This window comes from Liolophura sinensis, chromosome 1, assembly GCF_032854445.1.
Source record: "Liolophura sinensis isolate JHLJ2023 chromosome 1, CUHK_Ljap_v2, whole genome shotgun sequence".
Taxonomy (NCBI): Eukaryota; Metazoa; Mollusca; class Polyplacophora; order Chitonida; family Chitonidae; genus Liolophura; species Liolophura sinensis.
The window spans coordinates 22229684-22252914 of record NC_088295.1 but is presented as its reverse complement, the minus strand read 5'-3'; the positions used below and the strand labels follow the sequence as shown (position 1 = coordinate 22252914).

The 23231-nt window shown below is 37.6% G+C and overlaps 1 protein-coding gene across 4 annotated transcripts; it reads left to right on the top strand.

The window, feature by feature from the left end:
- Nucleotides 1-21: 21 nt before the first annotated feature.
- LOC135462194 (dual specificity mitogen-activated protein kinase kinase 6-like) lies at nt 22-21255 on the top strand. Of its 4 annotated transcripts, none has more exons than XM_064739594.1 (9): nt 22-275; nt 15404-15464; nt 16754-16919; nt 17257-17376; nt 18202-18324; nt 18491-18670; nt 18936-19013; nt 19374-19513; nt 19928-21255. In XM_064739594.1, the coding sequence occupies exons 1-9, from the start codon at nt 260-262 to the stop codon at nt 20073-20075; spliced, it is 1032 nt and encodes a 343-aa protein (XP_064595664.1). In that variant the 5' UTR covers nt 22-259; the 3' UTR covers nt 20076-21255. The 4 variants fall into 4 exon arrangements, with proteins under 4 accessions (XP_064595664.1, XP_064595663.1, XP_064595662.1 ...); XM_064739593.1 differs by having other exon boundaries at nt 15401-15464; XM_064739592.1 differs by lacking the exon at nt 22-275 and adding an exon at nt 7774-8179.
- The last annotated feature ends 1976 nt before the right edge of the window (nt 21256-23231 follow it).

Genomic DNA, 23231 nt, shown 5'->3' with positions numbered 1-23231 from the left:
CTTCAATGGCAGTGAGTCACGGGGGAGATTCTTTCAGCTAAGGTGATACTTATGCAGAAAAGAAACTTGCAGCATCATTGTAAGATAGCAAATAGTGGATAGCATCCTCTAATGACTGAAAAACAGTGGTAATAACGAAGATCGCTTGGAAATTAGTGAAGTTTTGCGCCATAATCGAGCTGGCTTGGCCAGTTGTGGAGGCTTAGCCCAAGTCCCTGCAGCCAAGTTTGAACGATCGTCCTACTTTTTTTACCGTATCATGGCAGGAAGCTCAGGTGAGCATTTCATCCTAACTTCTGTTGCATTTGCAGAACTTTTTGGTGTTAAGTTTACTCCTCAGGGACTTTTTAAAGTTTATACAGTAAAACTAAGCCATCAGTTGCTCAGTGGTGAAGTGGCGGTATGCACAGTATATTGGGGCTGACTTTAATGTCTGTAACGTCATACTTTGTTCAGGTGCATGTAGCTGTGTAGTTTACCATGACCTGATTTTGACGTGTGTTTGTGATTGAATGAGTTACCATAGTTAACGTACTACGAATAGTTGAGAACATGCAAAAGGTAGGTTTCGATTCCTACAACATGATATCTAAGAAAGTAAAATGCATATCCATGCATTAATCTTAGAAAGGTTGTTTGTAGTGTGCTGCAGTGTGGCATAAATGAGCAGTTTCGAAGGACATAATTGTGATGGATTATTCTGTGTTTGCTCCTCAAATTACCACTAAACTGCAGTTGATTAGCCTTCGTGATTTAATTGTAAAGAGATCTGTGAGAGGGCCATGGCGCGTATTTGTCTGTCCATTCCTATATGTAGGACTGTAGGTCACACAAGACAAGGGTTCATTTGTATATACAGAGTAGAGTATCGGATCTATATCACTTAGCTGGCAAAGTTGAGAATGCTCGTAACTTTTTGGTTTAAGCATTTCAAACTGAACTTTCTGTTTTTTCCTGAAATAGCTGACTTATGCACTTTCAGAAAATGTCCCCCTCAGCATATTGCGATTTTCTGTTTTTATGTAATAATTTCCATAGTAGTTTCATTTTGATCTGAAAATTAATTACCTTTATCGTCTATGGATATAGAAGGCCATTCAGCAAATTTTGTGTAAAATAGATGCTTAGATTTCATTCCATTCTCAGCAAAAGCATTGATGATGTTATGAAGTCATAGAAAGATTGAACATGCATAACCAATGTGTGCATCATCTGGTTGACGTATTTCCAACAATATTGATATTGCATGCATATTTTTGAGTGACAGCTCGGAAACAATCTGCCCTGTTGCTGAATATGTAGGAGTTTGTACGTATCACAGAAAAGTGCAGAAAACATGGTTTTGCAAGCTATAAGTACATGTAATTTGCTTTCAGATGCTTATATTTAATTCTGCACATGCAGAGCTACCTTATTAATTTAAGATAGCTGCATATGAAGTATATTTAGTTAGAAAGTTCAGAAAGGAAATGTTTCTTAATCCCTCCATTAAGTAAGAGGATTGACACAATTTTATCTGTAAAACCCATGGTTGTGTATGAAATGTGCATTGTCTTCGAATGCTTTTGTGTTACTTAATGCACATATGTATTATTCTTGACCATATGTGGGAAGGTCTTCCAGCAACCTGCGGATGGTCATGGGTTTCCTCCCCCTTAATGCTGGCCGCCGTCATGTAAGTAAAATATTCTTGAGTATGGTGTAAAACACCAATCAAATAAATAAATAAATAATTATTCTTGAATGGGTTGGGCTGGAATCATGACACTTATTATTACTGATGCCTAACTGGTATGTGATGAGAATGCTGTGAAAATTTAAGAGTGCTGCATTTCTAACTTACTGGTACATATGTCACTCTCTCCATATACTGTATGTATGGGAGCGTTTGTGTTTTGTCTACTAGTTTCATTTTAAATCTAACCTCAGAATTTTTTTCAATGAATGATCAGTTTATGCGTGCATGACGTGATGCTTTCACGTTCTCGTTCACTGAATATACAGGATAACCAGCGTATGGTTAAGAAACGATTTTCAGGTATTACATGTTATGAAAGGATAACCAGCATATACATGTAATTATGTTTGTTAACAGTTACATTTTTAGGTATTAGAAAATTAGTCTGAATTCACTTATTTTATGGGGAAAAGAATTACATTGTAAGTGTGCATGTATGTTTGACCCATGTATTGCACTTGATTATTGTATCCAAATTGAATTGCTGTAGCACTTCGCTTATACAGTAAAGAAGTAACACCTGTTATGTGTCCAGAGTTATCTCCCATATGTCTGTGTAGGCCAGGCTATGCTATGGTGGTGATATCCAGGGACCTCAGTCTATATCTAGCAGGAAGCTGTATGGCCCAGTGTTTATATTGTTACCAGTCAACTCAGACACTCATGCATATGCATCATTTCACAGATCCTCTTGTAACTGGGTTTAGTATGAATCAAAGTATCCTTGACCATGTATTTTGGCAATATCATGTGGGTTGCCTGTTCTGTCGATGGAATGTTAAACACCTCAGTCCCCAGAAATACTTAAAAGTGACATGTGATCATGGCATGCTCATATCTGCGTTCACTGCTCTGTGACTATGCAACCATGGGTGTGCTTACTGCAGCATCTCAGTGGATATATACATGCACACATGTACAATCAAGGGCGTACTTGTAATCTGCAACATCAATCGCCAGGCTTGTAAACTTGAAAAAAAAAAAAAAAAAAGGCTTTCAGCATTCTAAATTGTCCCAGTTTTGCAGGCTTAAATATTTTTGGTTTTGTTTCAACAACTTTTTTAACATGAGTATAGAGTTTGGCTAAAAAAAATAAAACTTTAAAGTGCGTATAAGTACTGCATGTGTAGACAACTTAGCATGACATATATGTATGCATACAGGTCATGTAAGGTTGTGTGCACAAGTTGAGTGAGCCATCAGTGGCAGTTGAGGTGGCCATGCATGCATGTGTTGTCTGAGCTGGTGAGAGATTAGGCTGAGTAGTGAGAGGGGCTGAGGGCTGATGTGGAGAGCAGTTACCCAGGTACCTAGAGATGTCAGCTGCCCGGGCCTAGCCTTCACAGCCACAGCTTGTCAGGCACGGACCATGTGACCTACAGCTGTCCAATAACTGAAATTTTAATTAGATAAGCTTTAACAGTTTGTTCCTGCCCTTTCTGATGTGAAAGCTAGTCAGTGCCGTGTGATTGGACTAGATTTTCAAGCCCTCATTAGTATTGGTGGAAATTACAACCATTGTAATGCCTGCTTCCAGGAAGAAATCTGTATACCCCATCAGGTTCTGAAGTGCTCTTGTCAAATTCCAGTCAAGACTAACTTGTTGACTATGTTCATGTATATAACGTGTTAAACCCGCAAGGAAATGAAAGTCAGTTTATGTAATTTTGTTTGAGGTGTTTCCTCAAGTGTCAGATTGCATCGTTATATATGCACATTTAACATTTTTTGCCTTGGGGTAAAATTCAACTTTTCTATACATAGTATAGACTAAGACATATATGCATCTTTGGAGGCATATTTATCAGCTGCTGGTCATCCAGTTTGGTGTTTTGCACCTTTGTAATAATAACATCATTTTGCTTGATTTCACAAGTCTACATGCCCACTGTAAAAGTGAACAGGTAATGTCATGCCTTGCAGTAAGACAAACTTGCATGTATATGTAGGCCTGTTCATGTTTACAATCATCATTTACAAGCTACATTTCACTTCTGACCACTTAAAAATTATGTTAGAATCAAATTCAGTTAAAAAACAAGGGAAAAACATTATCTGAATATGATTAGCATACATGTACCATTGTCACTATAGTTTGGTCTGCTTAGTGTCCAGGTGTTAGACACAGTGTGAAAGGGCTGTTGTTATCTTTCATCATTGTACCAACAGAGGATTTGCAAACTATTAACTAGCAGTCTTATGTCTGAGTAGTTGCAGTGAATGTCTGGTATGTGTGGACTGGTGCAGAGGGGAATGTCCTATGTCACAAATGTTTACCTTGGCCCTCTCCCACCTGCCTAACAACTGACAAAACAACTCGGGTGACGCCTAAGAGTTTATCGGCAGAGTTTGGCTTCTTTGTATTGGCTTCTAACTTTGCCGTGAGGTGTTATCAAAATAGTTGATCTGAACATGAATGTTTTTATTTTTATGGTTGTATAAATTGATCTAGCCAGACAGGTTGTCAAAGTAGTGTAAGAATAGAACTGTGTAATTGTAAAGGGAATTTTATTTAATTTTCATTTCTCAGGTACATATATATGGATAAATGTTGTATTGCTTAACTTTAGCCTATTATTTTTTCTATCACTGCCGTGAAACTTATTAAAAATTTGTTAATTCTTAATGTTGTATATTCTGCTGTGATACAGACATTAAGGCATAATAAAACAATGCAAAACTTATTATGGTGAGAAAAAATCTGAAACGTTTTTACTTAACATTTGAAAACCTATGAAAAGAACTAGATGGGAATGAAAACTGTTTTAATTTACTGTGTATGATCTAAGTTGCTGATTTTGCCTGATAGCTCTATTCAATTGGTTTTTAATAGATAGGCGTTATTGGGTTTGTATGGATTATAGATGATATCATCAAAGTATAATGTAGGAACTCACTAGTAATATCGGGCTTCATTTTGCCTCCAGGAATGCACCTTTTTAGGGTGAATTCATTAAACATTTATGCAAGTTGTAGAGAATTAGCTTGAATGGATTGACAAAATAAAGTCTGTAGCTTAATCACACAGATGGGGGTGTCATTTTGGAATGATGTTGGTTTGTTTGTACATGTGCTGTTGCATTATGAAAATGTGGTGAATGTAATTTACTATTTTACTCTCAAAGCTGAACACTTAGAAGGTTCACCTTAAAGGTTTAGTGTCCAGAAAACTCCAGATTTAGCTAGTAGTCCTAATTGTAAAGATTATACATAACCTGTTTAAACAGTATGTTAGCGAGAGGGCTTCTGAGAGACGTAATAATGACTTAAAATTGCCCAAAACCATAGATTTACTGCCACAGCTGAAATCCAGCCTGCCGCCTGCTATAGCTCAGCAGGTGACATCATAGATGGCAACTCAAGTCTAGCTGGCCTAAATAACCTGGGAATTCATATCAAGATGGTGTCATTTTCGAGATGGATTCAAACTACACAGAAGCAAATATAGTGCTGTATCTATTTGAACCATAAAGACAACATTGAAGTTCCAATTTATTACATTGGCATCTCTGGCCACACTTCAGATTCTTAATTTACAGACATAGAATTTGATGTTTTTTCAAGGCATTTCCAATTGCACTGGCAATGACTGCAGGTTATTGTTGGCATTCTGGAATAGCCTACATGTATGCCTGTATAGTCATGTACAATATAAATGTGGACATCGGCATTAGTATACAGAAATTTGCTATCAGCTTGTTTTAAGTTTAGTTGAGCTTGAGGTACTAGTTGACTGTGACTGCCACAGTAGCCAAATCTTTCAAGTCCAGCTAGCTGTATTCTTCTCTTACCTTTCAGATGAAAAATGACAAGAGCAGGTACAGCTAGATGTATGTTTTGCGGATACAAAATTAATTGATGTACCCTTTTTAAAGAATTTTTTTAAGCTCAGTTTAGCAATATTTACTTGGATAGCTAATTATGAGTAAATGACAAATCTGGACACTAAGCCCTTTACTTTTAAATGTCTTCTTACATGGAGACTATTTTTAGGTTGGATTTCATGAATATATACTGCTTTAGAACTCCGTATCACAATTTGTGGTACTATATGTACATACAAGTAATATTCATGATTACAAAACATTGAGCTGAATTTCTAGTCTAGAAATAATAATTTTTAATTTGGTGTATTTCCAGGCTTTGTTTGTATCATAACGGTAGAGGCTATTACATTAAAAATAAGATTTCTGCCTGGTCTATTGTATTATCTAATAAGTTGTTGTAAGTATGGCATATCTAGCAAAGATAATCATAGATTTCACATCATACATGTTGATTCTACACCTGTGCCTGTTTTTCAAAACAGTTGGAAATTATGCCTGGTGTAACTTCATTGAGAAGATATAGTGAAGAGGTACGTCTTTATAGTAAATGCGTTTGACATAATGTGGCGACACCATTTTAAAATGTGCCCCAGGTGTCTGAACATCTTCCAGCTCAGTGGTCCAAGGCATTAACGCTCTCTAAAAACTGTTGTCCTTGACCATAAATAAAATGTTGAGTGCTTAAATCTAAGTCATCCAGCTTTCCACAGGAGGTTTATCAGAATAAGTGAACTTCATTGTCTTCTCGAAGAGTATTCCCGGATTGCTGAAAGGACTTACAAAATACTCCACTTTTGCCCATCTTCATGTAATCAATCTTGTGCTGTCCAACATTATCTACCTTGATTTACTGAGCCATGTTAACTCTTCAAAGCCTTGAACTTTTCTTCATAAATATGCATGATTAATGGTCCAGTCAGATCATACGGCTGGCATCTTAGTTACTGATGCTGAAAGGAGTTCAAAACAACATGGGATGTGGCTGTAGTGACAAGTATGTGCTATATGGAATAAATTTGTTTCACAGTAGACGTACAAGAAGTGCTAGCGCAAAATATAAGTCCTTGCATATTGACTTGTTAAAGGTAAGGGAAAGGGTCATTTTGAGTCAGAGTAGACATGATAGAAATTAGTGGAAAAACAACAACAAAACTTAGGTCACATTGCCTGTTCATTTCGATAAAAGCACATCATAATTAGAAATGACATCGTAATAAACTTCTGTCTTCATCAGTATGAGGAAGTTTATGCCTGTTAGAAAGCGGCAGTAGTTTCTGTCTGGTTTCCTATAAAGCTAGCAAAATTGCATTGTCAATTGTGATCTCTGACTGCGATGATATAAACATAGAGAGTTAATGAAGGGATGGTTTTACTTTTGACAAGAGCCAAACATTCCATGGTTCATTCATGTACATGTATATAATATGTGCATACTAAAAAATCTTCCGTTGATTATCAAGTGCCACAGTTTTCTGTCATTACTGATTTTCAAGGAATCGTGCTTGAATCCAGTTGTTGCTAATTATTTAGCTAGGACTTCAGCTCATCCATGCCCCCCACCCCAAAAGATCACACCAAAAGTCAAAATTTATATTTCATTTTATTTTTGTGTTAAACAAGAAATGAACTAAACGACACTAATACCTGTAATGGATAGTGTGCTTGAAATTTTTGCTGCGATGGTGTTCATGGTACTGCACCAGTCACTCCTTGCTGTTGTGGTTGGGAATTTCCCTTAATCTCCCCAAACGTTCCAGCTGAGGGAAGTGTGTTGCTATGTACCATCTGTTATCATGCTTGTACCTGTATAAATGCATGTCATGCTTCCTCATTCCATTATGTGTAATGATGTGAGCAGAAATATACATGAGTACAGTTTGGTTCTTTGTACTGCAGGACTTACACGTACATATAAGTTTTAATCATGTGTATTGTACATGTACACACATTATATAGCTTTAGTATAACAATGGCTTATGATGAGCTTAATTGAGGTTGTTGTTTTGTGTGTACATTAGCAACAAAGGCTTTTCAGCTGTAGTGGTGGTTATAGTTGTGTAATTTTTTTCTACATGAGGACCCTTGGCTTCATTCACATAGCCTGCTCACCTGGTGTACCTATCCAGGCAGTGAGATCAGCCAGACCTAAGGGGATTCCCCTCATCAGAATACTGCCTGGTCCAATCAGAATGCTCTGACTCAGAAGTGCATGATGATGTCACTCTGAAATTCCAAATGAGGAAATGGGGCAGCAAATGTAAGCCAATGAGAGCTGTTTGAACTCAGATGTGGTATGAACCAGGTTTATCAATAGTCGTGGTCTGAAGAACGTGTTTGTGAAAGTCTACATTCCACGAACACGAGTGATTTGGAAAATTTACTGCCGTGAATTATGTTCTGACGTTTGGTTAGACTGTCATCATTTGTGAAGGGGCTGTTTAATGTACATTGACACTGGACTCTAACACAGTAATCTTGGAAAATAAGGGACATTTTGACTCATTGTGGACTTGAAAAATGCAAAGTGTTGTGCAGCAGGGTGGATACCATCAAGTATTACCCTCACACCCGTGTGTTATGGACTCAGCATCCCTTGGCAGGGTGGGAGGAAAAGGTAAGACACAGTACATGTTTTTATCTATGTGATGTTTGACCAAGGCACAGTGGTTGGACAGTTCATTTAAAAAAAAAAAAAACATGCTAGATACTGATACAGTCTTAACCTATTTTAGTTCTTATCCATGGATCTTCAAGTGTTAAGGACAAAAAAACCTTTTTTTTCTTGATTTTACAGTATAAGCTTCACATGTTCACAGGGCATGTACATATAAAGAGTAACTTTGTAAGAGTGGCTTTGTTACTCCTTTATGTAATTAGTATACAGAATTCTTAAAAAGCAGCTTCGTATAGATAACTTTATGGCCCAAATTACAGTTCATGTTGATGACAAAAGTTTGATCTTGCATGCATGTATCAGAATGAAGAAAGTGAAGTGTGTGTTTCCCTAGCTGTGTTAATTTGAAGATGGTATGATGGGTGTGACCTGTCTGTGTGGAGTCACCATGGACTGTATAGTAATCTTATAGGCTGATGTGACCTTAGTCATTGTCACATGGTGGGGAAGATAATTCACATGTTCATCTATGGTGTATGTAAAGTATTATCTAAGAAGTGCACATGCTTTAGGAAGTAATAAGAGATTAATGAAATATGTTATAGGTATGTTGTTTCACACTATTTTCTATACCAGGGATTCAGCTGATGTTTGGTAGATTTGAAAGTTAGATGTGCTGTGTAATTTTATGACGTTTGGACAAATAGTTTTGACAAGAATCAGGAAAGATACTTGTCTTGGTTCCCGCTGTGTGAGAGCAGTGATAATTTACGACTCATCAGCTCACTGTATATTACTGAGATAACTTGTGTCAAGGTGATGTGTGTATCTGGTGTTATTTGAACCTACAGAAGCATGTTGTTGAGCTTCGAGCTACAAGCAAGAGGGTGATATTTTTGGGGGGGACTGGTGGGCGGGCTGGGGTGAGTCAGCTCCATTGAGTGGTCGTGGCTGGGCAGCGTGTGTAAGGTGTAGTAATTCTGGTATGTTAACAGCTTAGGTTAGGGAATCCCGGCCGAGCAAGGGATGAGTCACTGTCCTGTGTACAAGGATAACACTATCTAAGGTGCATGTTACTGAGTACAACCACCTTATAGGTCTGCTTGGGCGGTGTGGTATAGTCACCTGAGTGCACCTGAGTACCCGAGGTGTGTAGTATGTGTCAGCTGACTGATGCATTCTGCACCTCCCATCAGAGTGTGAAATTTATTTATTTATTTTATTGGTGTTTTATGCCGTACTCAAGAATATTTGACTTATATGACAGCGGCCAGCATTATGGTGGAAGGAAACCGGGCACAGCCCAGGAGAAACTGGCTGGCGGACCTTCCCACGTACGGCCAAAGAGGAAGCCAGCATGAACTGGACTTGAACTCACAGTGACCACATTGATGAGAGGCTCCTGGGTCATAACGCTGCACTAGCACACTAACCAGTTGAGCCACGGAGGCCCCCAGTGTGTGAAATAATTTATACTTAGACAACATGATCTACATGCACTATGTAAACATACATGTATATACAATATTTATAAACATATAAATTTTCTACTGGTTTATTCGTGATCATGGAGCATTAGGGGCTGAGAAAAGAAAAATGAGTATACATACATATACATATGAAATGTACTTTGATTCTATGCCATTTCAGTATTTTTGAAGAATTTCATGTTGAATTTTCATGAATAAAAATGTGCATGATGCAAATGTTTTGATGCTTTTTACCCTCACTATTACTCTTTCTTGTGTTTAACAAAGCATTAAAAAATATGTAGATGTACATGTTTTTCCTGTAGTATGGCACAAATTTCATTGTATTCATATATTCTAGCTCTTAACATTTAGACAGTACGCAGGTACCATAGAGTTACAGAAGAAAAAGACATGTTTTTGCTGTGATTCTATGTATCCAGTCAGAATAGCCCATTATGTCCATGCAGTGTGTGAAAAGATAATTCTAGCTGCTATATAATATGTGTTGTTGGAATTGGTAGACTTTAGCTTAGCTATGCTGCTCATATGTTGGATATGCCTATACATGTGTACTTATATAAATTTGAAAGGGTTCATTCTAGTCAGATTGAAATGTGCTGTGATGGATGTCAAGTTGTTTGTGATGGTTCATCTGTAATCATGGACTGTGGGATAGCACAAGACCCTGACTCAGAGTTCAATCAGGGAATTCCATGACACAAAAACACAGCTGACATACATGTGTATCCTGATTTGATCATGTATCGATCGTCAGAGAGGATGACGTCCGCACTGTTGAGCCCCATCCACTCTGATACTGATTCATTCAGTTAGTGACATTACACAATACCATCCTCTTATAAACATGCCTTAAGCCTACTACATGTCCTCATGATAGATTCACTATGCACTAGCGTGAGCGTCCTCTATTATGAGCTGTCAATTTATTACTAGCAGGTTTCACATGATACACACCATGGAATCAACAGGCAAGTAAACTATTTGTAAAACTATTCAGTACATTTATCATGATGTTACATATACTATATAATAAATATTTTTTGCAAAGTTTAAGTGATGATACAACTTAGTTAACATGGTATATATCTTGTGTATTTTGTTGTCACTGTAGAGTACATGTTCATTGTCACCATACAGTACATGTTAATAGCCACTATACAGTACATGTTCATTGCTACAATACAGTACATGTTCATTGCCACAATATAGTATATGTTCATTGTCTAAAAACAGTACATGTTCATTGTCCCTATACAGTACATTTTTCTTTGTCACCGTACAGTTCATGATTATTGCCACAATACAGTACATGCTCATTGCCACAAACCAGTACATATTCATTGCCACAAAACAGTACATGATCATTTTCACTATACAGTACATGTTCTTTGTCACCATACGGTCCATGATCGTCACCACAATACAGTACATGCCCATTTTCACCATACAGTACATGTTCATTTTCACCATACAGGTCATATTCATTGCCACAAAACGGTACCTGTTCATGGTCACAATACAAGTCATGTTCATTGCCACAGTACAGTACTTGTTCATTGTCACCATATAGTACATGTTCATTTTCACCATACAGGTCATATTCATTGCCACAAAACGGTACCTGTTCATGGTCACAATACAAGTCATGTTCATTGCCACAGTACAGTACTTGTTCATTGTCACTGTACAGTTCATGATCATTGTCTCAATACTAGCCATATTCATTGCCACAAAACAGTACATGTTCATTGCCACAATTCAGAACCTGGCCTAACCTGATTCATGAGTTAAAAGCATCTAAAGAACTTGTGTTATTTCACTCAGCCCCCACCTCCCATTTTCCTGTCTTTTTTTCTTGCTTAATTCCTGTACTTGTCCTGTTTTGAAACAGCCATATTAAGTCATGTTTACCAAGTCAGGTTAACTGATCTAATTTATTTTGTTTTCTTTCTACATGTGTCTATCACCATGGATTTTCATACCCTGTTTAGACCATTGATTCTATTATTGTTTTTGCTTCTATGTCTTATGTGAACTGTGCACTACAAATACGCTATGATTTTACTGATAAGTGTGTGTTCAGATATGTTAAGCCTATACTTCCTAGCCCTATTAATATGTCGTTGCTGCCCATTTTATGTTACTCATGATGATGGCATAATAAAATGCTGAAATATTGAGTCAAAATGAAACTTTCACTTTTCAGAGTTACACTACTTGTGTAGAACCTGTTCATTGTCACTATAAACCATAATGCATGGTATCCATGTACATGAATGTACATTACATGTATATGTTAAAGCTCATGTATGGTGCATGATGGAAGTTCCTTATCACCATAAACCATACTGCATGGTATCCATGTACAGTATTTGTTGTATTTTTATAGTCACCATGTATGTTTCACATATTACCCAGTAGTACAGATCTGTTAAGGTGTACATATTGATAACTGAAGCCTTGGCTGACGACATACAAAGGAAATAAGGACAAATCAAATCTAAAGTGTACAGTTCTTTGTGAGATTATTTTTATATTTTAGTTTTCACTACTTTGTTACACATTAAGTATGAAAATAGATATGAATGTGAGTGTTTACAGGTGTGAGTGTGGACAGGTAGAGGCAGCGTTCATTGTACCTTGTGTTCTCTTTTGACCTATTAAAGATCTTGCCTCTTAAGTTATCCAGATTGTGACCTCTTTAGTGGAGCTGTTACCCAGTACACTTTTCTGCCACCTATTTTATGGCCAGGTTTGTGTTTGATCAGTGGTGACCACGTGGGGAAAAAGGACCGGATGTTTGTTGGTTTCTATAGATCATTCCAGCTGTAATTTGAGGTCAAATGTCTGGGCAGGGCTGGGGGATAAGTTCTGTACTGGTTGGGCATTCCTGAGCACAGTTTGCCCTTGCTGAATGGGTGTGGTGGACACATTGTTACACAACATCTTTACTGATATCGGTTCACTGGAATCAGGACAAGGAAACATCCTTTATCAGCGGCTGGTTTGAACCTGTTTTGTACGTTTAGTGTACATGCACATAATTTGTGGCATGTTTTTGATGTTATTAAAGGATGTGGCATAATTAAGCCAGTTGAACTGTCAGCATGCACATACATGTTTGTTGATTCAGTGAAAGAAATGTTCTGGTCACAGTCAGTCTGCCATGTAACCCTTTTTCAGGATATATCATACATGTATATTATAGGTTCTGCTTTACATATACTGGGATGAACGTTTGGCTGAACGTTTGGCTGCAGTTGATATGAATTTTGAAGAAAATGTAAAGAAAACACATGTGTGCTGTACAGTTAACAAACCTGTTTTAGATTAGATTTTTTTGATAGTTCCACTGAGATAATAATGTGAGGATGTCTGTTTTCTACTGTTTCACCGTGTACATATTCTGTGACAGGAAACAGGTTACTGTTAAGGGGTAAACTATACAAGGATTAAGGGCATGAGAAGCCACTCTCTCAAGAATTTTATTCATGGAGTAGTTTCCAAAGTTTGACTGCAGTGAATGTAGTTTTGTACAAGAAAACAAGTAATCTAAGCTTTCCTCCAGCAAGTATCTCTGATCTTGACTATGAGGATAGTGTAGTAGCCACTTCTCCTGTTACATGCTGTGCACTTAGTATTGGGACTGAACTGAATGATGTTAATAGTTGCCATGACATGGGACACACACAGAGGGCTACTTGTGTTATAACCCCAGCAGACCTGAAGTTGACCTGGCACTGGTCTCTGATCATATGTACATACATACTACATATGTACATGTAGTGTATAGCCTGAGGCCAGTACCTACATGTGTAGCCTTCAGTGAGGTCAGCCTACTATGCCCATACTTAAGGCATGCTTGAGGGACTTTCCTAGCTCATTTCTATTCAGATGTAAATTTAAGCCCTGAATGAGTGGGTCAGTTAAAAGTCCAGCAAGTTCATAATTCTCAATGCTGGCGCCTAAGTCAGATAAGATAGGCACAGCTGTATATATAGGTCTTTGTGTAGGGGGGTAGGGCTAAAGTCTGGAGGTGCATGAACATGTGCTTTATACTGGGTGCAGACAGTCAGATTCGCATGCACATCACTGGAAGCAAACTGTAAAAAAATGTACCTGCCCAGAATGCTAATGTGTATACTAAATGTCTAACTCAGATTTTACTTGCATCTCCCTCCTCACCTATCAAAAAGATACATACATACATGTATATTTTGTGTTAAATAGGGAATATCTTCAGTGGTGACGAAAATAACCTCAGCTATAAGTATAAAGCTGAGAACAGATATATTATGCATCCGTGAACAAACATGTAGATCTAGATAGCATTGAAAGGCCTAGATTAGTGTAATGTTCATGGAAATATCATGCCATAAACCTTTTCTGTGTATTCCTGAATCTTTTGGTGATTTTACAGAGTAAAATAACTACATTTTGAATAAAAGCGTAATATATAGACTTATGTATATCCCAATTTGAGCATTTTATAGAAACATTATACAAATAAGGGTACATGTACATGTAGGTGTCAAGATTTTCTCAGAATATTAAAAATATGCATCTATAATTAGATTAATGAGATATTATATACTAGGCTGTTATTCATATGCTGTGAGAATTACTGCAGAGTGAGTGTTTATTGAAGCCTCACTGTTTGGATTTCCTCATTAGCAGCTATTGTATGTGTAGAACTGTGGGTGCTGGTGAGAGACTCATTTTGCCAGACATTTAGAATGGGGCCTGAGGATATACTGTTCCCAGGATCATGAATGTGCCCCCAAAGCTGTAGGCTGTGTGGGTGTGACTATGGGGGCGGTTGTCCATCCATAAGGCTTGCTGACCTGCTTGTCCCACTCTACCTCCTCCTCTAACACAGCAGAGGAAGCAGCTATGCCTGGTAAAGCTATTAATGATATGTTTGCTTATTTCTTGTTCATGTGGAGCATACACATGTGTCTAAGGGTTTGTGATGTATGATGTTGCCTGGGTTAACCAGACAGTGGAATGCTAAGTCAACACATGTTGACTCTGGAAATAGGCTTCATTCTTAAGTGACTGAAAATCTGTGAACAGTGTTATATAGCTGATAGTACTTTAGCTCAGAAATAGATTAGTAAATACATTAGTTCTGTTTTTATTCTCCTACTTTATTGGGTTATCCATTATAGCTAATGAACAGATCTCTTTATAGACAGGTATCAGCATTGGGAAAAAAATATCAAAAATTAAGTATGTTCAATATCATGGGTGATGATCTGACCCATGTTTGAACCAACATGAACTTTGGGACAGGTCAAAATAATTGTATATGTACATTATTTTTTTCTACAGGAATTTTTTCTTCATTGCATCTGTCAAAGAAGTGGCATGTTTGTATCAGTATTACATATAGGTAAACTAAAAGACACAATTAGTATTTTAGATGTAATGGTTGATTTTGAGTGTATATTCAGACAGATGTATACTAGTATACACATCATACATGTACATTCACCTAACATGTTGAAGGGAAATTACGTTTGTTTAGAAAGCTTGTATATTTCTAAAAGAACAGTGAAGGTGCTGTATTTATATTTAGTAGACTTTTTACAGTTCCCTTGATCAACATCGTCTAGAAAATGTCACTGAAATGTGCCAATGTGTATTGGTTCCATCAGTGTTATCATTGTGTAGTGTTATTTTTTGTTTTTGTTGATTAACTGATGTGTTATATGTTTTCTTGCAGCAGGTACTCCCAGGAAGCGGCCTACACCATTCAATCTGAGAGATGTCCCACCAGCCAGTCCTGTGTAAGTATCTCTACTCCTGCTGACCTCTCACTAGTCACTAGAACACACAAGGTGCTGGGAATTTGTAGATCAAAGATCACTGTACATAGGGCATTGGTGACGACAAGTGATCAGAGACTTTCATGTGGCCATTTACACAGTGTAATGCCCATTGAAGACCACTTGCCTCACATCATTATGGTGTGAATATCTACATGAGACATGTGGGAAAGTTTGTTAGTAACTTGCAGAGGTTGGTTTCCTCTACCCATGAAACTGACTGCCATCATATAATTGGGAAAAATTTTTGAGTTTTGAATTATCCAGTCACAAGATATTGATATTTTGAAATTACACAAAAGTGCCTTTGCCTCTTCATGATAATTCAAGTGATTTGGAAAACATTGCACTCGTCAGAATGTTTAATTTTTCTTTTTTTTTAAGTTAACTCTGGCATTTTGTGATATCAGGCAGAGCAGTGCAGCATTTGTTGCAACACAGTTGGCTGTGTTTGTTGTAAGGTGGAGTTCTGATCTCAACTCATCACAGAGATGAGAATTTTCAACTTATCAGCTGATGTTCAAAGTCATAACCTTGAAAGCATCAAAACTTTGACCATAGGAGCCAAAGCCAATCATTTTACTTTTGGGGTCAGCTAATAGAAGGAATTTCAGATAATAAATGATGTACATGTACATTACACATTACTATGTGTTACCATGTCACAGCAGACCACATTGGAGGTGACAGAGAGATGTGTTAATTACTATTTTTAACATCATGACGAACACAGATGTATTTTATATATAGTTCATATTGGCTATATTTAGAAACACAGTCTTGAGTGTATGTACTTACAGTAAATAACAGGTAAAGGTGTGACATTTCTTGCACACCGACAAGCCCTAGTTCATCTTATTCATAAATATAAGGCAAATTGGCCGGGTCATTGATTCATTAAAATTCTGAATGCAAGCCGGAACAGGTTTATTATATGTATTTATATACACGTATATATATATATATATATATATATATATATATATATATATATATATATATATGGTATAAACATACGTAAATGTTGTTGTCAGAGGAATTGCTGATGAATTACACAATAGAAAATATAGTGTGTATTAAAACTCAGCTTAAAGACTATGTCAATTTGTTGGTGGATAGTGACTTCATCTGTTTTTGTCTGTAAAAGACAAATTTTCTTCAGCATTACATACATCTGATTGACAAGTTTGCTTAATTACTTGCTTGTGTACCTGACTGTCAGTGAAGTAATACGTACATTTTTCTAACAGACCTCCACGCCCCGGCATGGACTCAAGAGCCACCATAGTTGTGGATGGTCAGACATTTGACTGTGAGGCAAATGACTTAAAGACATTATGTGTGTTAGGGAGGGGAGCCTATGGAGTGGTGGAGAAAGTGCAGCACAGACCCAGTAACACAATTCTAGCTGTTAAGGTAGGCTCCAGTTTACCAACTGTATTGGATGTATTCATGTGAACTTATAGACGAAAAACAATACAATACAAAATGTTGCTTGTAAGGATTTGTCCATAAAGTGTTACATGTACAAGCCAGGTCACCTAATTTGTCTGCACTAGACCTTAAATCAATGTAAATGCAAAAAGAGGAATTGGGGAAATAATAATGTCTTATTTATTTTCTCTTCATGATAATTTGTCACCACTTCCGTTGTGACTATGTTTTGCCATTGGATAACTTGCTGTTATAACAGATGAATGAATCTTCCATGATGCAGCATTGAAATTAGGGGTATGTGTTTATTGCATTTTAGAGAATCACAGCCACAGTGAACAGTGAGGAACAGAAGAGGTTACTGATGGACCTTGATGTGTCCATGAGAACGGGGCAATGTCCATACATGGTGCGCTTTTACGGCGCCTTGTTCAGAGAGGTAGCACTTCCTTTTTTTGTTTTCTTTTGTCTCCAAAGTTCTGTTGAATTGCTATAATTTTTTTAATTGTTGGCAAGGTGTTTATTCATGCAAATTCTTAGGTCATTATTCTATGAAGACTGATAAAATTATACTTTTTGTGAAGCCCTAAATTGGCCAATCCAACCGGTGTAGTTTAGTCTCCAAAATCAAATTAAGAAGGTGAAATAAATTGCACTGAAAGTAGCTCTTTAATATGGGAAAAGATTGAGGAATTAGGGTAAAATAAAATATTCTTGATATAAATAAAATTATATTTTTATATGCTTACCATAATAGTAAGGTGTTGTCATCCTGAAATGTTTCAGCGTTTAGTAACACGATATGTACAGAACTGCTTTACTTAGAGCTTTTAACTTGAGTGCTGCTTAAGTACCAACTGCTGATCAGTAGTCTGTTGAAATTAGATCATGACAACAAAGACTTTACAGAGTTATGGCCCTTTTCATAATGTATTGCCTGTTAATATCATTGACACTACATCACTTCACATAGAACTTTTAGTCTTGATGTCCTTATTTACCTACTGGCCTTAAAGCTTTGAAAATTCATCCCAACAGGCATATCTGGAGGTTCTAGAATTTTGTTTTGTTCTGTGATGAAAATGAATTTCCTGTGATTACTGATAGTACATTGTATACATGTGATCAAAACGTGACTACTTCACAGTTTGACATTTGATACTTGTTTAGACTAGAAATTTGCATATTTTGTTTATAGTTTAACCAGTTCATTTAATTGATGGAAGAGCTCACCCTTATGCCTCTGGGTTGTTGAATGTTTCAGGGAGATGTGTGGATCTGCATGGAAGTTATGGACACATCACTAGACAAGTTCTACAAAAAAATCTACGAAGGAGGAGATGGGTCATCCATTCCAGAGAAAATCTTGGGGAAAATCGCCTTTTCTGTAAGCATTTTTCATGTTAAACTTCTTTTGAATAATTGGTACACCCACTGAGACAAACAGTAGAAAACCCACCAACCTTCACCTCATCACTGTTGTCAGTAAATGTCTCCTGAGCGAAAGTGTTGCTGACTGATTGTTTTTCCTGTTGTTTTTGGATTAATTGCAGGTTGTGAAAGCCTTACATTATCTACAGTCTGAACTCAAAGTTATACACAGGGATGTGAAGCCATCTAATATATTAATCAATAAGAGGGGAGAAGTGAAGATCTGCGATTTTGGGATCAGTGGATATTTAGTGGACTCTGTTGCCAAGACAATAGATGCTGGCTGTAAACCGTACATGGCAGTAAGTATCATCACATATTGACAAACAGAAGTTTACTGAGTAACATATAAATCAGATGTCTCTGCTATTGATGACCAAATTAGCTGTGTCGCAAGTTATCCAGACATACTCTGATGATGGCTTAAACAATGTTAAATGTTAAGATTTTTATGCGCACATTTGTTGGAATTTGGGATGGTTATTTTTTTGTGGACTGCAATCAGTTGTATGTCCTTGAATGCTCTTGTCTTTCCCATTGTTTTAGTTTCTGCTTTTCCACTTTCAGCCAGAGAGAATCAATCCAGCAAGTGGACAGAGAGGTTATGATATCCGCTCAGATGTGTGGAGTTTAGGCATAACTATGGTCAGTATCATCAACTGCTTTGGACTGTTCCTCTTCTGTGAGTCACCAGAACTGGTAGAAAAGACTCATGGTCTAATTATGACAGAGACGCTTTCATGCATTCTGGGGTTTTGAAATTCGTGATCATGTTTTTCTTAAGAGTTTACAGAAAACAGTTCTGTGTCATACCCATTCTTTACAGATATTGCTGTGAAATCACAAGTTCTTTTGTCCATTTCTTTGTATTTAAATGTCTAATATTATACAGCTCTAAAAGGTTAATAATGAGATAATTTGTTCTATCTCACATCTCTGTCACACAAGTAACATTTTCAAAAATCATTTTGGTACATTTATGAATTGATGATGTTTGTGTTTTAGGTTGAAATGGCCACAGGGAAATTCCCATATAGCTCATGGAAGACTCCTTTTGAACAGTTAAAACAAGTGGTAAATGAGGCCCCACCCCGATTGCCACCAGACACATTCTCTACAGAGTTTGAGGATTTCATTGTACAAACGTAAGTTTCGAGTGTGTTTAAAAGTTGAGAGAGTTAATTGTAGCAAACATTGTATCAGTTACATTTATCCTAATATGTGATGAAGTTAATGAATATAAATATATCATATAAGTAAGATATTTTCTCTAGATCCAAAACACATCATTTCCATTTTTCAGCTTGTCGTACAGTACTCCTCACTGTTGAACATGTAGTTTTGTAGCTCAGAGCTTCACATGAATTTTGACTAACCTGTGAAATTTTGTAGAGATACGTTACAGAATATTGGAGGCACACAAAATATGTATGTGACACAGCTAGTTCTTAATGAACTCCATCCCAGTGTATGGATAAGCTAAGAATAAAAATGATAGAAAACTTGTAACTGAATGAATATTTTTTTCACTGTGTTTATCTTATATTTTTCTTAAAAAGGTTGACGAAAGAAGTGGAGAAGAGAGCCAACTACATTCAGTTGCTAGAACATCCCTTTATTGTAAAATATGAACATGAAGAAGTTGACATGGCTGGTTATGTAACAAGTGTTTTAGAGCGCTATGGTGATTTAAATGACAACTCCTAAATAAGCCTGTAGAATAGATCTGTAAATAAGCAGGAGTACATCTTTCCCGTGGCCCAGGGTGACCTCAGCCGCACAAAGGAGGAACCTTTCCCACCTGAAGTAATTCGGATCAAAGCTGTGTAGTCTGTTGTTCATCCCTGTCTTTGCGATGATATATTGTGGGCAAACTGGTAACGTAGTACTAGTGGATTACAACAGAACAACAGTGAATCCTCCAGCTTGGACCTGAGTCGCCATTGCAAGGGAAAAGGTACCCCATTGGCTGTCTGTGTAGGGCATGTGAGCAGGCAGTCTTTCCCAGAGCCAATCTCTGACCTGTCATGGCAAGTCCATGTAACACATGTATGGATTGGCTGACCACAATGTTAATGTAGTCAGTGTTGCATTGGCTGATGTATTCACCACTTTGTCTATCTTAGAAGTCCAGATGGGTTTTTGCCAAGGATAGAAAACTCCTAACATAAGACTCCTACATAAACTCCTACATAAACCTTCATTTCATCATGTCATCTGTAAAGCCTTGTGTTCAAACTAGTAAACCTTCTTGATTTTGAAAATACATGTAGTTACCATAGGTAAATAAATGTTCAACCTATTAGCTCAGCTTACAGTTTACAGTTCACTGCTAGAAGGCAGTGTTAAAGTAAACATTTGAAAATTGTATACAATCACATGCACAATGCCTTGGGTATTTATTTTGATGTCAAATGTTTTTGATAGTATTGTTGCTGTGAACTGGCATGTATGTGAGTATTAAAGCATAGGGAGTCAGTGCCAGAGGAAAAAATTAATTCGGCAAATGAATTTATGAAAACCGTGGTACAACAACTGATATCGTTATCTTTTCTTCTTCTACTATCATTAAACTATAAGTGACTATTTAAAAGGATTTAAAATTTACAGGTCATGATATTTCTTGTTTGTTGACAAATTAAATTATTGCAAAAACAGAATAATGATTATGGTTAGGTTAACAAAATGCACATGTAGCCTACTGATTAATGAAGGATAAAATTTATACTGCCATGAATGTTTTTTACTCTACATACCATTCCAGACTCACTATAATAGTAACTGCTGGTTGCCCAGTGCCCAGTCTGCCCTCTCCAATGTGCAGTGATGAAACCAGGAACATTGTGGTCAATTTCTGTACAGACTTGTACTATACATGTTAATATATACATATATATATATGTATATATATATATATATATACATACATACATACATACACATTGTCTGGATATTTGGAAGTAGTAGACTGTTGAATCCACCATATCAGTGTTGTAAATGAATTGTGTTGTACATTTGTCAATCGTTGAGTGATAGGAACGACGTTCTGGTATTGTGTGAATGAATTGAGAGTTTCGATGGTGTCTATTCCATACACAGAATGTCAAAACATTGTTTATTGTTACTATGTACATAATGTTGTGATGGAATTCTACGATTTCTGTTGATTGTCTGAGATTTTTAGCTGGTTCTTCGAGTGAACTGACTGGATGTACGCATCTCTCAGGATATATCAAATGATTATTAACAATATACAAATATAAGGCTGATAATATGGCACAGCAGGTGTATATGTTCCGATAATGGTTTTGTATATAGACAAAGTTAAGACTGTGTGATTCAGGATTTGTGGATAATTTCTTCAAATAAATCTTACCATGTCAACTTGAGTCTTGAGTTTGTTGATCTCTGCATATTGCCAGGATACTAATGGTAGTGGCTGAGGCAGTTAGTGTGCCAACAAGGTGATGATACTAGTGATGGGGGTGGGGTGGGGAGCTATGTGGCGGACATGGATAGCGTGCCAGCATGGCGCTGATACTAGTGGAGGTGGGGGGAGGGTCTGTGGCTGAGGTGGATAGTGTGCCAGCATGGCGCCGATACTAGTGGTAGTGGGAGGGGGGCCTCTGGGGCTGAGATGGATGGCTTGTCAACATGTCGCTGATACAAATGATAGTGGAGGGCCTCTGTGGCTGAGCTGGATAGTGTACCAGCATGGCACTGATATGAGTGGTAGTGGGAGGCTCTATGGCTGAGCTGGATAGGGTGCCAGCACAGTGCTGATACTAGTGGGGGTGGGGAGGCCTTTGGCTGAGGCAGATAGCGAGCCAGCATGGCAATGATACTAGTGGTAGTGGGGGCTGTGGTGGATAGCATGCCAGCATGGCGCCGATACTAGTGGTAGTGGATGGCCACTGTGGTTGAGGTGGATAGCATGCCAGCACGGCAATGATACTAGTGGTGGTGGGGGGGGCCATTGTGGCTGAGGTATACAGCGTGCTAGCACTGTGCAATGACCCAGGGGTTAAATACCCTTCTTTTCGACACGTGGATTTTTGTCCTTACAATGTTCAAATAGAAAGCCAATCTTGTGTATATGTAAAGTTGGGCTAAAGCAAAATACTTGTAACGCAGGCCATGTCAACAGCAGGCAGCGCTGGTTTGGTGGCAATGACTTGCAGCGTTGCAAAGACAAATGACATCAGTCTGCACAGTTTTTAATGGTTTGATGCCAGGTCTCCCGACTTCAAGGCGGATGCTCTAACCATCAGGCCACCGAAGCAGTCTAAATACTAAGCGTATGGCTAATGGGGTTTAAAAAGCCAGCTAGAGTGGGAAAATCTAGAAATTCCTACTAATGGTTAGGATTGAAGCCACACCTTTTGTGCTAATGGGTTGCTCACTTTACCACTCACACGTGTTCCATTCTCACCAGCAATTATGCCCTTTTCAAATCTCTTTCTCTTTTTTAGACCTAGCCATGTTGCTCCTGCCAAGAATGAAGTCGTTATTTGATTGTTTTTTAATGCCATACTGAAGAATTTTCATCACTTTTATGATGGAGGAAACTGGAGTGTCCTGGTAAACCCACTGACCTATGGCAAGTTAATGATGAACTTTCCCCACATGATGTGCATGCCACATCTGTGGAAGACAAATGGTCTTCAACTGACATCAGACTGCACACATAAGCTTTGTCGACTTCTTGTCTTCACCATGGCCTTATCAGCTGAGACAGATTTCACAAAATCTCTGTCCAAGCTCTGCCTTGAAACTGCCTGTCCTAGTGACTGAGAGGCAAGCACCTTCAACCACCTTTAGCCCATTCCCACTGACAATTTAGACCTGACTGAGGTGTGAAAG

Bases quoted from the DNA above. Each gene is read 5' to 3' on its own strand.
- LOC135462194 (XM_064739591.1), top strand. From the start codon at position 8,083: ATGCAAAGTGTTGTGCAGCAGGGTGGATACCATCAAGTATTACCCTCA. The intron at 8,180-15,400 runs GTAAGACACAGT...GTTTTCTTGCAG, and splicing joins TGGCAGGGTGGGAGGAAAAG to CAGGTACTCCCAGGAAGCGG. The intron at 19,514-19,927 runs GTAAGTTTCGAG...TTTCTTAAAAAG, and splicing joins GAGGATTTCATTGTACAAAC to GTTGACGAAAGAAGTGGAGA.